Source organism: Phytophthora parasitica (assembly GCF_000247585.1).
Source record: "Phytophthora parasitica INRA-310 unplaced genomic scaffold supercont2.17, whole genome shotgun sequence".
Taxonomy (NCBI): Eukaryota; Oomycota; class Peronosporomycetes; order Peronosporales; family Peronosporaceae; genus Phytophthora; species Phytophthora nicotianae.
The window spans coordinates 889,894-906,090 of record NW_008649003.1 but is presented as its reverse complement, the minus strand read 5'-3'; the positions used below and the strand labels follow the sequence as shown (position 1 = coordinate 906,090).

The window sequence follows — 16,197 nt, the reverse complement described above, 5'->3', positions numbered from 1 at the left end:
GATATGCACGGAAACATCCGTGGTGTGATTGGTGTTGGACAGGATTATACTGCGAGGAAGCACATGGAGGCAGCTAAGGTGAATTTCTTGGCTTCATTCAGTCACGAGCTGCGAACGCCGCTGAACGGTGTACTAGGCATGTTGGAACTTCTGAAGGAACAGCCTCTGGATAAATCTATCGAGCGATATGTGCACATGGCATACGTGTCGGGATCTCTTCTTCTGAACCTGATCAACGACATCTTGGACTTGTCGAAGATTGAGGCTGGACATCTAGAAATCTCGACGGCGCCGTTCCAGATGCACGACTTGCTGGACTATTCGATTGAAATCTTTAAGTTCAAGGCTAAAGAACGTGGACTGAAGCTTGAGCTGAAGTGCGGTGACAACGTGCCAAAGGCAGTGATCGGAGATGTTGTGCGACTGCGTCAAGTGCTGCTCAACTTGTTGTCGAACGCGATCAAGTTTACGAATGAAGGCTCGATTACTGTCGCATGCAGCGTCGTCCACTCTCCGGAGTTACCGCCTCAGTTCAAGAAGCTGTTATTCCAAGTTATCGATACAGGAATTGGCATGGATGCTGAGGAGAAAATGCGCCTTTTTTCTCTGTTTACGAAGCTGGAACGCACTCGACAGAACAATCCTACCGGCTCAGGACTGGGTCTTGCCATTTGCAAGCAGCTCGCAGAACTTATGGATGGTTCTATTGATGTTGACAGTGAACTGGGCGTTGGCAGCAATTTCTTCTTTACAGTGGTGGTGCGATTGATTGACGAGGTGGACCCCAAGCACGCTTACTATTCCTCGGAGGACTTCCTGGACCCCTCCACGGCGTTGCTCTCGCCTAATGGTGGTGTGCGTGCTGGTGAAAACGGCGAAAATGCAACTGTGCGTGCGGAGGTTCCGAAGCAGGCGCGTATTCTGGTTGTAGAAGATAACGAGTTCAACTGGGAAGTGGTGAAATGTTTCCTGCAGCAGGATGATCACCTGCTTCAATGGGAAGTGAATGGCCGCGATGCAGTGAAGGCTTATAGCGAAAACCACACGGAGTTTGACCTGGTCTTCATGGATTGCGAAATGCCCATCATGGATGGTTACACTGCTACGAACGCGATCCGCGAATTTGAACTCAAGCACAACCTTCCTCGCATCCCGATTCTCGGATTGACTGCGTACGCGATGAGTGGCGATCGACAGAAGTGTCTCGACTGTGGTATGGATGAGTTTATGGTGAAGCCCATCTCGAAGCTGAGCCTTCGTAAGGCTATCCGGCAGTGGATGCGTATCCGTTATCTGGGCCAACATAACGCTGCTCTCGGAGCTGTCGTACAGGCACCAGGTGCCACGGGCCAACCTGTGACCCTGCGCAACGGCCCCCGTCCTACTGCTAAAAGCCCTATGAGGATTCCTGCGCCATCTCCAGGCGCCCCAACTCCAATGCCATCGTTTGATAGCGACCTGGAAGACGTTACGCTCATGGATGCAGTATCGACCGCCAGACTTGCGCCTGCATCTCGCCACATGCAGCAGCTGGATCTAGCACAGGCGATCTCGAATCTGGAGCTGGACGATCCCATGTCGATTGGTCTTCAAAGTGGCCGGGCGGTTCGGACTGCTACTCCGACAACGTCAATCTTCAGCTTGGGGCCCTCCGTGAACAACACTGCACGACAGACAAGTACGAATGATCTACCAGACGTGCTGAGATTATCCCGAAACACAAGCGGGGCTTCAACAGCAAGTCCTCCTGAACCTGAGAAGCCAACCGAGACGTCGACTACGCTCCCTTACACGAAGACTCCATTCACTGGCGTAACGAATAGCCCATTCCAACATGGATCGCGCTCCCCATTGACAACAAACCCAACACTCTGGAGCCACCCGCCGTTCAATACGAAGGACCTTCCCACAGGACGACCACAATCCTGGTCCGGTCTCGCCCCTAAGAAGAAGGTCAGCTTCCACGAAGAACTGGAATCGAGCCATCCAAGCAGAACTGGGCTTAGCAGCATTGGCAGCAGCATGCCTTCTGTGTTGGAACGCATGGAAACTGGTAGCTCGGTGGAAGATGATACACCAGTTGAGGATACTATTACTCCTGCTCAGGGAGAGGCTGCTGTGTCCCACTCAATCGACCCGATGAGCATCGAAATCCCGGAAGGAGACCCCGTGAACTACAGCTTGGGAGTGGATCAGTGCGGAGGACACGAAGAGCTCTTCTTAACTCTTCTGGAGAAGTTTGCAACGACTTCGGAGGCCATCACGAACCGGGTCATGGAGGCTCACGAACGCAACGACTTCGTCACTGCTCGTCGTGAAGCGCATTCACTCAAGGGATCGTCGGCTTACGTCGCTGCTCTTCGTGTATCCAAGTGTGCCTTCCGCGTCCAAGTCGCGTATGAACACTTGATGGCACAGCAGGCAACCGGTGAAGGCTCCGATACCCTGGCCGCGAAGCAGATCGTGGACGACTCCGTCCGATTGCTCAGAAAGGAACAGAAACTGCTGCGTGGATACCTTCGACGCAACTTCGAGTTCAAGACTCAAGCTGGTCCGTCCCAAGTTACTTCAGGCCACCAGCCTGACGAAGACAAGCCAAATGGCCCATGCTGCGTCATGTGAGAACAAATACAACTATCCATACATGTAGCTTCTTGAAATTGTAGATGTCGATGAGTAAATTTATGAAATACAGATTGTTTTCTTTTGTGCATAAGGAAACTCTTGGAAGTCGGCATTATTAGATAGCACAGAGGAATATACCATGTCGAGACGACTTTTGAGTGATAATGGGGACAAGTTGACAGGGCTGTTTGGTGGCAACTCGCTCAGCTTTGACAACAGCGATGACAACCAGGACAGCAGCCGACCGAGTGCTCTACGAGTTAAGATTATCTCGATGGGGGAGAGCGGGGTCGGTAAGAGCTGCGTGATTAAGCGCTACTGCGAAGAAAAGTTCGTGAGCAAGTACATCTCAACCATCGGCATTGACTATGGTGTTAAACCTGTGATGGTCAATGGTGCTGAGGTGCGTGTAAACTTTTGGGATCTATCGGGCTTGCCGGAGTACGTGGAGGTGCGGAACGAGTTCTACAAGGACACTCAAGGAGGGGTCCTCATGTTCGACGTGTCTTCGAGGAAGAGCTTCGAGTCTCTCGATAGCTGGTTGCGAGAAGCTGCCAAGTTTGGCGCGGGAAAATTTCCATGCATTCTGTGTGGCAACAAAGTCGACCGCCCTCGGGTCGTCTCCGAAGATGAAGCTAGGGCATACGCTCAGGCCAAGGGATTCGAGTACTTCGAGACGTCTGCATGCACTGGTGTGAGTATCACGGAGGCATTTCACTCGTTATTCAGGACTGTAGTCAATCAAGTGACACATTAATGCAAAAGTTGGCGCAATCGTCAATCTAGTTGGCAGATTTTCAGTTGTGGTGACAAGTGACAGCGATCTGTTATCGTGTTTGAGCCCTTTGAACGCGCCAGCACTTGCTTGTGATCTCCTCGGGAAATGAGCTAGATTCACGCCTCCGAAGACGTTCCTCACTGCAGTTCATTCGCAAATTCGCCTCCAACTACTCAAGACCAACAACTACCATCACCACAAACCATCACGATGTTCAAGCAGCTCGCCGTCACTCTCGCGCTCGCTGCGCTCATCCTCGACCCTGCGAATGCCAACCTCGCTGACAAGGACTCAACTTCGTCGCAACTCCTGCGAAGCGATCGTCTGCTGGAATCCGGGTCAGCAAGCGCGGACGACATCAATCCGCTCTACGAAGCGAACACCAAAATCAAGGGCTGCCGTTGGTACGACTATTTCCTTCCCTGGAGCTGCTGCGGAGCCAACAGTTGCTAAGAAGTTTTCACGGAGAACCCATCGGCCGCAACGACGAGGGGCGAGCATCCATCAACCAGCACCCACCACCAACATTATTCTCTTCTCAGCACTGATTGTTTAGCTGTAGCGTACTACAGGCGCCTTCGCGCATGCGTCTCCTTAACCGTAATGAACTTGATGCCATCGCTCTAATCGACATTTCTTTCGTGCATGTTGCACTGCAAACTTGCAGTGCTTCTTGCCCATCAAAAACGATACTTTCTTGGGCTAAAGACGCGGCCAAAGGCAAGCACGTACCACTTACGACAGGGACGTAACCCATACAAACTCCCATACAACTCTCCTTCACAAAAGTTTCCCTTTTGGGGTTGGGGACAATCACTCCCATTCCGCATTATACCGCCATGGCGCCGTCGAAGGGAAAGCGCAGTCGCCGGGCGTCCAGCACCACGCCGGACATGCCACCGGCGCCGCCACCACACGAAGAGGGTATACAAGATGATAGCGAGACCTCTGACGTCGCGTGGCCACGAGTACAGGAGCTGTTTCGCATGCTAAACGACGCCAACGCGCCAGCTCTGGGAGTCCGCACCGACGGTCGCGTGGCGCTCTGGAACCCGCGCATGGAGGACATCACGGGCTTCGAGGCCGATCGAGTCATTGGCCGCCTCATCTCAGACTTTGTATACGGCAAGCAGCGCAAGCAGGAGATCAGAGAGACCATCGAGGCCTGTATTGAAGACAAACGGCCGGAGCTGGAGCTGCGTATCCCCCTGAGGAACACCAAGGGCCGCAATGCCCAAGTACTGACTAACATGACACCGCTGTTGGCTGAAGACGGCACATGTGTGGGCGTCTATGGCGTCGGGCAGGATGTGACGGAGTGGGCCATTCAGGAGAAGCAGTATGCCACCGTTATGATGCAGGCCAACGCGCCCATCATTGAGCTGGACAAGGAGGGAAATATCACCGTGTGGAACTCCAAAACTGCGTCCATGACGGGCTATGCCAGTGTTGATATGCTGGGCGAACCGCTACTACCCGTTGTAGACGAGAGCTTCAGGAAGATCGTCTCAGAGAAGATTGACCAGGCGCTAACGGGTATTCCAGGCGCAGATTTCGAGTTGCCCTTGGTGACAGCAAGAGGGTCAAGAGTCGAGATTGTGCTGTGCTTAACGCCGAGGTTTGATACGCTGGGCTCTGTGATGGGTGTAGTCGCAATTGGACAGGATGTGACGGAGAGAAACACCAAGGAGATGGAGTACAGGAAGCTGATCGAGACGGCCAATGCGCCGATCTTTGGTGTGGATACAGAAGGTCGAGTGGTGATTTTCAACGCCAAGGCGTCGCAGATTAGTGAGTACTCGCCCGATGAAGTTATGGGCGTTGACCTGGTGGAGACGCTGATATCCGAAGAGTTTAGACCTGCGGTTGCTGCTGTGTTCCAGAGTGCCTTTCAAGGAACTGAAACGGCAAATTTCGAGTTCCCCTTGGTCACCAAGACTGGCCGGAAAGTGGAGATTCTGCTGAATGCTACACCACGATACGATCACACTGGGAAACTTGTAGGCGTTGTTGGAATCGGACAGGATATCACGGATCGTATTATCCAAGAGAAGGAGTACAGCCGACTGATTGACACAGCAAACGCACCCATTTTCGGCGTAGATTGCAATTACGAGGTGATAATATGGAATAAGAAGGCTGCCGCGATTACCGAATATACGAACGAAGACACAATTGGGCAGGAATTGTTCAAGTTTATATCGGAGGACTACCGAGATGCCGTTGCTAAGGTTTTCTCGAAAGCTTTGGAGGGAAAGGGTACGGCTAACTTTGACTTTCCGCTGATCACGAAAAGCGGACGGCGATTGGATATTTTGTTGAACGCGACTCCGAAGTACGATCACTTTGGCAACATTTGTGGGGCAGTGGGTATCGGCCAGGACATTACAGACAGACGTGCTCAAGAGCAGGAGTATACACGGCTTATTGACACAGCCAACGCTCCAATTTTTGGTGTGGATGCGAATGGTTGTGTGAACATTTGGAATAAAAAAGCCGCCGACACGACACAGTACCCAAACGAAGAGGTGCTCGGGGCGAACTTGGTCGAGAACTTCATTCCGGAGGATTTCAGAGAAGCAGTGTGGACAGTCCTATCCCAAGCGCTGGAGGGACAAGAAACAGCAAACTTTGAGTTCCCGTTGATCACGAAGGACGGCCGTCGTGTAGAGATTCTGCTGAATGCCACTCCACGCTACAATGAGAAGGGAGTTGTGATTGGCGTAGTTGGTATCGGCCAAGATATTACGATTCGTATGGCCCAGGAAAAGGAAACCAATCGTCTTATCCATTCGGCAAATGCCCCGATCTTTGGTGTTGATCGGGACGGCCTAGTGAACATTTGGAATCTAAAAGCAGCAGAAATCACTCAATACTCCGCCGAAGAAGTCATGGGCAAGGATCTAGTCAACCGCTTTGTTGCAGAAGAGCACCGTGCCACGGTTGAATTGGAGCTTCAAAGAGCTTTGGAAGGTGAGCAGACAAACAACTTTGATTTTCCGCTTATCACGAAGACTGGGCGCCGAGTTGAGATCTTGCTGAATGCGACTCCTAGATACGATGAACTTGGACAAATTTTTGGTGTAGTGGGCATTGGCCAGGATATTACCGAACGAATCGCACAAGAGCAGGAGCTCATTCGCTTAATTGACACTGCTAACGCCCCGATTTTTGGAGTCGACTCCGAAGGGCGTGTGAATATCTGGAACAAAAAGGCTGCGGAGATTATGCAATATCCAGCCGATGCGGTCATGGGTGAGCACCTTGTCGAAAAGTTCATCACGTACGACTACCAAGAGGCTGTGAGTTACGTGCTATCTGAAGCTCTAAATGGTGTTGAAACAGCGAATTTCGAATTCCCATTGATCACGAAAACAGGCCGCCGCATTGAAATCTTGCTGAATGCAACGCCACGGTACAATGAACATGGAGCAGTGATCGGCATGGTCGGTATCGGCCAAGACATCACGGACCGTATTGCGCAGGAGCAAGAGTACATGAGGCTGATTGATACGGCTAACGCCCCGATTTTTGGAGTGGATTCTGATGGACGCGTAAATATCTGGAATCGGAAAGCAGCTAATATCACGCAGTACACGGACGTGGATGTGTTGGGCAAGGATCTTGTTGCAGAATTCATTTCGGAAGAGTACAAGGTTCCTGTCCGCAGCGTGTTAGAGAAGGCGTTTGAAGGTGTGGAGACTGCGAACTTCGAGTTTCCGTTAATTACGAAGTCAGGCCGGCGAGTAGAGATCCTATTGAACGCTACTCCGCGTTACAATGAACACGGCGAGGTGATGGGTATGGTCGGAATTGGCCAAGATATCACGGATCGTATTGCGCAAGAGAAGGAGTACATGCGCCTCATCGACACAGCGAATGCTCCCATTTTTGGTGTTGACTCCAACGGACTAGTAAATATCTGGAATCGGAAGGCAGCGGACATCATGCAGTACACAACGGAAGATGTGCTTGGTGAGGATCTGGTTGCCGAGTTTATTTCCGAAGAGTACAAAGTGCCTGTCCGTAGTGTGCTGGAGAAGGCATTTGAAGGTGTGGAGACGGCCAACTTCGAGTTTCCCTTGATTACCAAGGCTGGCCGGCGTGTGGAGATTCTGCTGAATGCTACCCCGCGCTATAACGAGCAAGGTGATGTGATGGGTATGGTGGGCATTGGCCAGGACATCACCGACCGTATCGCTCAGGAGCAAGAATATAGCCGTTTGATCGATACTGCCAATGCTCCGATCTTTGGTGTGGATGCTAACATGTGCGTGAACATTTTGAACAAGAAAGCTGCTCAGATCACCAATTTTGCCGTCGAAGAAGTACTGGGAGAGAAGTACGTGGAGACGTTTATCGCTCCTGAGTATCAGGCTATCGTTTATGACATCATGTCGAAGGCATTGCATGGGGATGAAACGGCAAGCTTCGAAGTGCCAGTGATTACGAAAACGGGGCGAAAGCTGAATATTTTGCTTAACGCTACCGCTCGCTTTGACCAGCATGGCCGCATTGTTGGCGCGGTGGGTATTGGCCAAGACATAACTGATCGTATTGCGCAACAAGAGGAATACGCGAGACTCATTGACTCTGCAAATGCCCCAATTTTTGGCGTCGATGCAAATGGTCTCGTTAATATTTGGAATAAGAAGGCGGCGGAAATCACGCAATACACGCCGACGGACGTTATGGGTGAGAATCTGGTAGAGAAATTTATCACGGAGGATTACCGCGAAGCGGTAGGACTTGTGTTGTCGAAGGCACTGGAAGGCGTCGAGACGGCGAATTTCGAGTTCCCGTTGGTGACGAAGTCTGGTCGGCGTGTGGAAATTTTGTTGAATGCTACACCGAGGAACAACGAACACGGTGAAGTTATCGGGATGGTTGGTATTGGACAGGATATTACTGATCGTATCGCACAGGAGAAGGAATACATGCGTCTCATTGACACAGCTAACGCCCCCATTTTCGGCGTCGACTCGAATGGTCTGGTGAATATTTGGAATCGGAAGGCAGCTGATATTATGCAGTACACGACTGAAGATGTGCTTGGAGAGGATCTCGTGGCGAAGTTTATCTCGGAAGAATATCGCGTGGCCGTTCGATGTGTTCTGGAGAAGGCGTTTGAGGGCGTGGAGACCGCTAACTTCGAGTTTCCGCTGATTACGAAGGCTGGTCGACGTGTGGAAATTCTTTTGAACGCAACACCTCGTTACAATGAGCAAGGTGAAGTGATGGGAATGGTCGGCATTGGTCAGGATATTACCGATCGTATTGCGCAGGAACAAGAGTACAGCCGACTTATCGATACGGCAAATGCCCCGATTTTCGGCATCGATGCGAATATGTGCGTAAATATTCTGAACAACAAGGCAGCACAGATCACGAACTACGCAGCCGAAGAAGTTCTAGGAGAGAAGTATGTGGAGACGTTCATTGCTCCGGAATACCAGGCAATTGTGTACGAGATCATGTCGAATGCTTTGCAGGGAAACGAGACTGCGAGCTTTGAAGTCCCAGTGATCACCAAGACTGGTCGAAAGCTAAACATCCTGCTTAACGCAACTGCTCGCTTTGATCAGCACGGACGCATTGTTGGTGTCGTTGGTATCGGCCAGGACATTACTGACCGCATTGCTCAAGAGCAAGAGTATGCAAGACTGATCGATTCGGCTAACGCCCCGATTTTCGGTGTAGACGGTGATGGTCGCGTAAATATCTGGAACAAGAAGGCAGCTGAAATCACACAGCATTCACCTGCCGATGTGATGGGTGAGAATCTCGTGGAGAAATTCATCACCGAAGACTACCGTGAGGCTGTTGGTCTCGTTCTATCGAAGGCGCTAGAAGGAGTTGAAACAGCCAACTTCGAGTTCCCATTGATGACTAAAGCAGGGAGGCGAGTGGAGATTTTGCTGAATGCAACTTCGAGGTTCAATGAACATGGGGAAGTGATTGGCATGGTTGGAATTGGCCAGGATATCACTGACCGTATTGCACAGGAACAAGAGTACAGTCGCCTAATTGATACGGCCAATGCTCCGATTTTTGGTGTTGACTCCAACGGCCGCGTGAACATTTGGAACCGTAAGGCTGCCGATATCATGCAGTACACGAACCAAGATGTGTTGGGCAAGGATTTGGTTGCCGAGTTCATCTCAGAGGAGTATAAGGTGCCAGTGCGGAGTGTTCTCGAGAAGGCGTTCGAGGGTTTTGAGACTGCGAACTTCGAGTTCCCGCTTATCACGAAGGCTGGTCGGCGTGTTGAGATCTTGCTGAACGCTACACCGCGGTACAACGAGCACGGTGAAGTGAAGGGCATGGTTGGTATTGGCCAAGATATTACGGAGCGTATTGCTCAGGAGCAGGAGTACAGCCGTTTGATTGATACTGCGAATGCTCCGATCTTTGGTGTGGATGCCAACATGTGCGTGAATATCTGGAACAGAAAGGCTGCTCAGATCACGAATTATTCTATCGGTGAAGTCATGGGCGAGAACCTTGTGGAGACGTTTATTTCCCCCGAGTTCCGACCTATTGTGGCTGAGGTGCTGTCTCAAGCCCTAACAGGAGTGGAAACCGCGAACTTCGAGTTCCCGCTGATTACCCGTCCGGGCACGAGAATCGAGATCTTGCTGAACGCGACGCCGCGGTACGACTTGAATGGTAATATTGTTGGTGTTGTGGGTATCGGTCAGGATATCACGGATCGCATTGCTCAAGAGCATGAGTACTTCCGTCTGATTGATACAGCAAACGCTCCAATCTTTGGTATCGATACAAACGGTTGTATCAACGAATGGAACCAGAAGATCGAGGAGATTACTGGCTACCACAAGTCGAGCGTGTTGGGTCTTTCGCTGGTGCACACGTTTATCATCCCGGAAAGCAGACAACAGGTTCGACAATTGCTAAACCAAGCGCTGATCGGTATCGACGTTGGTGAGATGGAGCTTCCGATGACAACCAAGCGCGGCGTATTCCTACTGCTTCTTGTGAACGCATCGAGTAAGAAGGATATGCACGGAAACATCCGTGGTGTGATTGGTGTTGGACAGGATTATACTGCGAGGAAGCACATGGAGGCAGCTAAGGTGAATTTCTTGGCTTCGTTCAGTCACGAGCTGCGAACGCCGCTGAACGGTGTACTAGGCATGTTGGAACTTCTGAAGGAACAGCCTCTGGACAAGGCACCGGAGCGATATGTGCACATGGCATACGTGTCGGGATCCCTTCTCCTGAATCTCATCAATGACATCTTGGATTTATCGAAGATTGAAGCAGGGCACCTTGAGATCTCTGCTGCACCATTCCAGATGCACGAGCTGTTGGATTATTCGATCGAGATTTTCAAGTTCAAGGCCCGAGAACGCGGACTGAAGCTTGAGCTCAAGTGTGATGATAATGTGCCGAAGGTTGCTATCGGCGATGTTGTGCGACTGCGTCAAGTGCTACTGAATTTGTTGTCGAACGCTATCAAGTTCACGAACGAAGGCTCAATTACAGTCACATGCAGCGTTGTATACACCCCAGAACTTCCAAAGGCATTCAAGAAACTGTTGTTCCAAGTCATCGATACAGGTATTGGTATGGATGCAGAGGAAAAGATGCGTCTGTTTTCTCTATTTACGAAGCTGGAACGCACTCGCCAGAACAATCCGACAGGTTCTGGCTTGGGTCTAGCAATCTGCAAGCAACTTGCGGAGCTCATGGATGGTCAAATTGGTGTTGATAGTGAGCTGGATGTTGGCAGTAACTTTTACTTCACTGTGGTGGTTCGCTTGCTCGATGATATGGATGCGAAGGGGTTATTCTACGCGGCTAATGATTTGCTTACCGACGCATCTGGTGCTGCATCTCCTAATGTGGATACATCGAACGTGAACTCGAGCGACAGTGCGGTAAGTGCAGCTGCGGTGAATGCCGCTAACAATGCGAAGGTTGTGATTCCAAGACAGGCGAGAATATTGGTTGCGGAAGACAATGAATTCAATTGGGAGGTGGTGAAGTGCTTCCTTCAGGAAGCGGACCACCTACTGCAGTGGGAAGTGAATGGTCGGGATGCGTTGAAGGCTTACACGGAGAACCATACCAAGTTTGATCTTATCTTCATGGACTGTGAGATGCCCGTCATGGATGGGTACACCGCTACGAAGGCAATCCGTCAATTCGAGCGTGAAAACGACCTGCCACGTATTCCTGTTCTTGGACTGACGGCCTACGCCATGAGTGGAGACCGGCAGAAATGCTTGGGGTCAGGTATGGACGAGTTCATGGTAAAGCCCATCTCGAAGAACAGTTTGCTCAAGGCCATTCGTCAGTGGATGCGCGTTCGGTACCTCGGTTCCAAAACGTCTACCGTTTCAGTTGCTGGATCGGACGACTACCCTCGTGCAAGTTCCGAAGGTGCGAGCGTTGCTGCGTCAGCTCCTACTTTGTCTATCTCTTCTCCATCCTCGTCGAAAGACCGTGGTGGGGATGACCTAGACGTTGTGCCGATGTCATATCCTACAACATCACCCACCCCGCGCCCATCCTTCGACAGCCAGGTTGACGACGAAGGAGACTTGTTCATCAATCCGCCAGAACCGAGCTCAAGACTTGCCCCCGCCTCTCGTCACATGCAGCAACTTGATCTTGCGCGCGCAATCTCGAATTTGGAGCTGGATGATCCGATGGCAATCCGACGCCAGGTTGGACCCACCGTGCGCACTGCAGTACCTACGACGTCGATCTTTAGCCTGGGCTCTTCGGTCGGGAACAGCACACGCTCCAGCGGCCTTTTGACGCTTCAGCGTGATACTGGAGGTGCGATCGTTGACATTCCTGACTGGAAGCAAATCAACAAAACGTCTGCGACGTTGCCAAACATGAAGGACAAACCGCTGGAAGGCGCGGAGACTGCGGATCACGTGTCGTCTCACAGTAACCCGACTTTGTGGAGCCACCCGCCTTTCATGGGCAGCAAAAAGGACTCAGCGCCAGCGTCTACGTCTTCTCAGCAGCCGATGTCGCCCAATTCTGTTTCGAAGAGTGCACGATCCAGGGCAGTAACTGAAGGCGGCCAAAATGCCAACGCACCGCTGTCCTTGCAGCGGTTTGACTCGGACAAGAGCTATGACGAACACTTGGCAGGGGATCCGATTGCAGCGATGTTAGAGCGTCTGAATATCAGTAGCCCGGCCGCCAGAAATGGGGTCAGAGGTCTTCCCAGCGTCGACCATGCGAGTGCTACCACCGAGAGCGACGCTGCAGTTCGTGGAACCATGGACCCTTCCAGTATTGTCATTCCCGAGGGCGATCCTGTGGACTATTCGTTGGGTGTGCAGCAGTGTGGTGGTCATGAAGAACTGTTTTTGAGCTTGCTGGAGAAATTTACAGTTAGTTGTGAAGCGATCATGTCACGCGTTTTGGCAGCATACGAGCAAGGCGACATCACAGTGACTCGCAGAGAATCTCATTCGCTGAAGGGATCGTCGGCTTATGTCGCTGCGATGCGAGTTTCAAAGGCTGCTTTCCGTGTGCAAGTTGCTTGTGAGCAGCTCCAGCAGTGTCAATCGGAGATCGGTACAGGCCAGCAACCCGCAGCACTTGCTGACGCCGCTGCCATGCTCTCACTGAAGCAGTCGCTGGATGACTCGATCACGTTGTTGAAGAAGGAGCACCGACACTTGCGCGGCTATCTCCGCCGCAACTTTGAATTCCGCGATCTCACCAGAAGTGGAAATGCGTCGTCGGCTGCAGCTCTGCGTGCCCAGAATTCGTCCCAGGATCGCGCCAATGGACCCTGCGGGATCATGTAAGGAATCCAGGTAACTTGCCACTTGTAGGATACCAAAACGGCAACGATGTACTATGGCCAATCTACTTTTTTTTTGCATTTTTTATTGAGCATCTAAACTACTTATCGTGCCGCTTAAATATCAACAGAGGCAATCTCATGCGAGAAGACCTGCGTCTCCAGGAAGGTACGGTAGAAGGATTGTTCGCGTGGGGGCAGGCGGCGTAGGAATGCGATCCGGTCAAAAACCACTACGTAGTCAAAATCGTCTGACAGCACGAAACGGAACTCTTCAACTGTGCGTAGCAGAGTCGCCAGTGCTTCCCGGAAGCACGAGCGTACATGGCCTTGTGGGAAACCGCGAGCGAGCGAACTTTCCGAGTTGCCGCTAAGCATGGGGACGAAGTCGCTGAAGAAAACTTTAGGCTTAAGCAACTGGAGCAGTCGGGACGTGAGAGGTCCACGGACAGATTCAGGGAGCTGTGGCCGGCCTGGAGAACTCATCGTGTCAGCATCCAGATCCACTACGACAATGCCGTCGCCACAGCCTTCACGCTCAAGCATTTCACGCAACTCTGCACGATAACTGGAGTGTACGCCAAACAGGTATGGCGTCGGACATTGCAAGCACTCAAGCATGCTCTTGGGCAGGATAGGCGCAAACACGTGACTCCACTCCAGCGGGGCAATCAAGCTCTTCAACGTCTCGCCCACAGATGTGAGCACTGAGTACCGTGAGCTCACAAGCACAACCTGTCTTTCCAGAAGCATACATGTGACCAAACTAACCACGTGCTCGACAGATAGACAGCTGAATAGCTCCTCCATACTGAAGTCCACGTAGTTATCCAGCGCAGAAAGAGATGTAACATTATCTTGCGAAGCCGTAACAGTAGCAAAGTCGAATGGAGAAAGCAGTTCGGCCATCTGCGCCGCGGAAGGCAACCAATTTACGTCGGAGAGGTACGCTTCATCATCCTGCATCGCCGCGTGAAGTGAGTCTAAACGTTGCTTGAGTGTGTCAAGAATCGGATATCGACTGATGATACAAAGTCCCGCTGGAACGTATACCTCAAGACCCTCAGTCTCCTGCAACACTTGCTCCAGCGGTCCTAGCTTGCTTGAGTCATTCAGCGGGACGTATCGAGTGAGACAGGCACCGTAGAACGCCTTCTCCGCATTTCCGATTGTCATGTGGAAAAGTGAGGGCTCTGGACGCGTAGTGGAACGCACGACGTCAGCTCCCGATGGGCGGAAAAACGCTTCTACATGGTCCGGAATGGCGTGATGGTGATACAGATCACTGCTGCTCTCGCTGTGGTCTGCCAGGCTGTGCAGTACTTCCTTGACGACCTCAGGGTGTGATCGATCATTCACATCTAGTCGGAAACTCATCACTGAGCTGATGAGCGATTTACTCTGCGGTTCACCACGTAACTGGCCTTGAAAGAGATCTCGTAGTGTGAAGGATTTACTCCGTACCCGCTGGGGCTGATGTGACGCCACATTCATGCACTGAAACAGCTCTTGAAGCGTAGTCATGCTGCTGTTGGAAGCTGTGCTAGAGTCATCGCATGCTGTGGACGCGACTGCGTTTGAGGAGCCGGACGGGCTGAGCAAGCGACTCTGGTAAGACGCAACCAGTGACTTGAACGATTCACTTCCCATGAAGCGCACAAAATGATTCACCTTAAGGTCGGCCTCAATGACCGTTTGGATGCGTTCTACAGTTCCGAGGAGCTCCTCTGCGTCACCCAGCGAGAAGCTACCAGCATCGAGACAGCAGGCCACACGCAGCTCGTAGTCTCGCAGTAGTGCTTGCTCAGCCTCCCCGACAAACGTCACGCGCGTGCTCGCACTTGCAGTAAGATATTTGGCGGCAATTCGACTGCCAACCACAAGCAGTTGCTCAATGAGCTCTCCAGTCTGTCGTTCCTCGTGGTCATTCTCCTGTTGCTGCTCTTCCTCTCCACTGTCCTGAGCTGCGTGGATAAAGTCGTCGAGAATAGGCAATAGCTGATACCTGAAGTCCATCCAGAGACTCAGCTGTTCATGTGTTCGCTCCTTGAACAAAAAGACCCAGAACACGCTACACAATCTCCTGTTGCCCAATACACGCTCCAACGTCAAGAACGTCGTAGCTGTGCGTTGTCTACGGACCTGAGTAGACGTGCTGGACACGGGGGATGACGACGACACGCTCGTCTCAGGAACCGAAGCTGGAGAGTTCTCTTCCAGCTGCTCTTCATCTGTACTGTCGTCATTCTCGACGTATGTGACTCTGGAACTGGCCACGAGCGCCATGAACTCGGGCGTAGCTGCGAACTGCATGAAACTAGGCTGAAGCGCCTTCTTTACAGCCACTTCGGCGTCCTGGAACAGGTCCGTCTTAGCTGCCAGCCCCGAGTACAGCATCAGATCGTTCCGTAGTAGTTTTCCGAAGCTCCAGACCGACTTGTTGAGGATACGAAGGTTCTCGGATGCGATGTCTAAAAAGGCGTCGGGACTCATGAATTTGCTGATGATCTTGCTGGCGTATTGGCGGCGATGCGCCTGTGCATCGTCCTCGGGGTCTTCCGAGGGTTTGTTGGAAGCGAAAACTTTCTTGAACTCCTCGACGCTCACGAGGAAGAGAAGACGCGCGAATCCTTTCGAATCGGAGACAGAGAGATGCTGCAGGAACAGCGCGTGAAGGTGCGGGTCGGCCACCACGGCGTCCAGCGTCACGGGCGGCTCGACGGAAGGCATCGGTAGAGAGATGCAAGACCCAGAGACTAAGAGTCGGACTGAAGGACTTGATGTTGTCCGAACAGCGAACTGACTATGGGGCTGCACTTCTGATTCCACCCGTTGAAGAACATGTTTGACAGTTAAAGAGCATATTACTATTTAAATGTAGGGAAACTCAGATCTGGTCTGTTTCGGCTGATTCCATTCAAAACATTAGGAATTAGCCGAATCAGACCGGATCTGAGTATCCCTACATTTAAATAGCAACATGCTCTTCAAC

General features: G+C 51.7%; 4 protein-coding genes across 5 annotated transcripts in view; 3 read left to right on the top strand and 1 right to left on the bottom strand.

The window, feature by feature from the left end:
* PPTG_22501 overlaps window positions 1-2,707 on the top strand; it is a gene marked incomplete at its 3' end in the record, with an annotated part of 22,027 nt that extends 19,320 nt beyond the window's left edge. Inside the window, exon 7 of one of the 2 annotated variants that reach the window (XM_008904353.1) lies at window positions 43-2,707. In XM_008904353.1, the coding sequence (XP_008902601.1) occupies window positions 43-2,622 (2,580 nt within the window). The remainder of the gene's footprint in view (window positions 1-42) is intronic. The other variant, XM_008904354.1, reaches the window with a different exon arrangement.
* A 45-nt stretch (window positions 2,708-2,752) lies between these two features.
* Window positions 2,753-3,418, top strand: PPTG_09316 (hypothetical protein). The gene has a single exon (XM_008904226.1). It carries the CDS (start codon window positions 2,765-2,767, stop codon window positions 3,380-3,382), a length of 618 nt encoding a protein of 205 aa, XP_008902474.1. The 5' UTR covers window positions 2,753-2,764; the 3' UTR covers window positions 3,383-3,418.
* A 789-nt stretch (window positions 3,419-4,207) lies between these two features.
* Window positions 4,208-13,350, top strand: PPTG_09315 (hypothetical protein). The gene has a single exon (XM_008904225.1). The coding sequence runs from the start codon at window positions 4,243-4,245 to the stop codon at window positions 13,207-13,209; it is 8,967 nt and encodes a 2,988-aa protein (XP_008902473.1). The 5' UTR covers window positions 4,208-4,242; the 3' UTR covers window positions 13,210-13,350.
* Window positions 13,233-16,030, bottom strand: PPTG_09314 (hypothetical protein). Its single transcript, XM_008904224.1, has one exon. The coding sequence runs from the start codon at window positions 15,933-15,935 to the stop codon at window positions 13,323-13,325; it is 2,613 nt and encodes an 870-aa protein (XP_008902472.1). The 5' UTR covers window positions 15,936-16,030; the 3' UTR covers window positions 13,233-13,322.
* Between the last annotated feature and the right edge of the window lie 167 nt (window positions 16,031-16,197).

Bases quoted from the DNA above. Each gene is read 5' to 3' on its own strand.
- PPTG_09316 (XM_008904226.1), top strand. From the start codon at position 2,765: ATGTCGAGACGACTTTTGAGTGATAATGGGGACAAGTTGACAGGGCTG.
- PPTG_09315 (XM_008904225.1), top strand. From the start codon at position 4,243: ATGGCGCCGTCGAAGGGAAAGCGCAGTCGCCGGGCGTCCAGCACCACG.
- PPTG_09314 (XM_008904224.1), bottom strand. From the start codon at position 15,935: ATGCCTTCCGTCGAGCCGCCCGTGACGCTGGACGCCGTGGTGGCCGAC.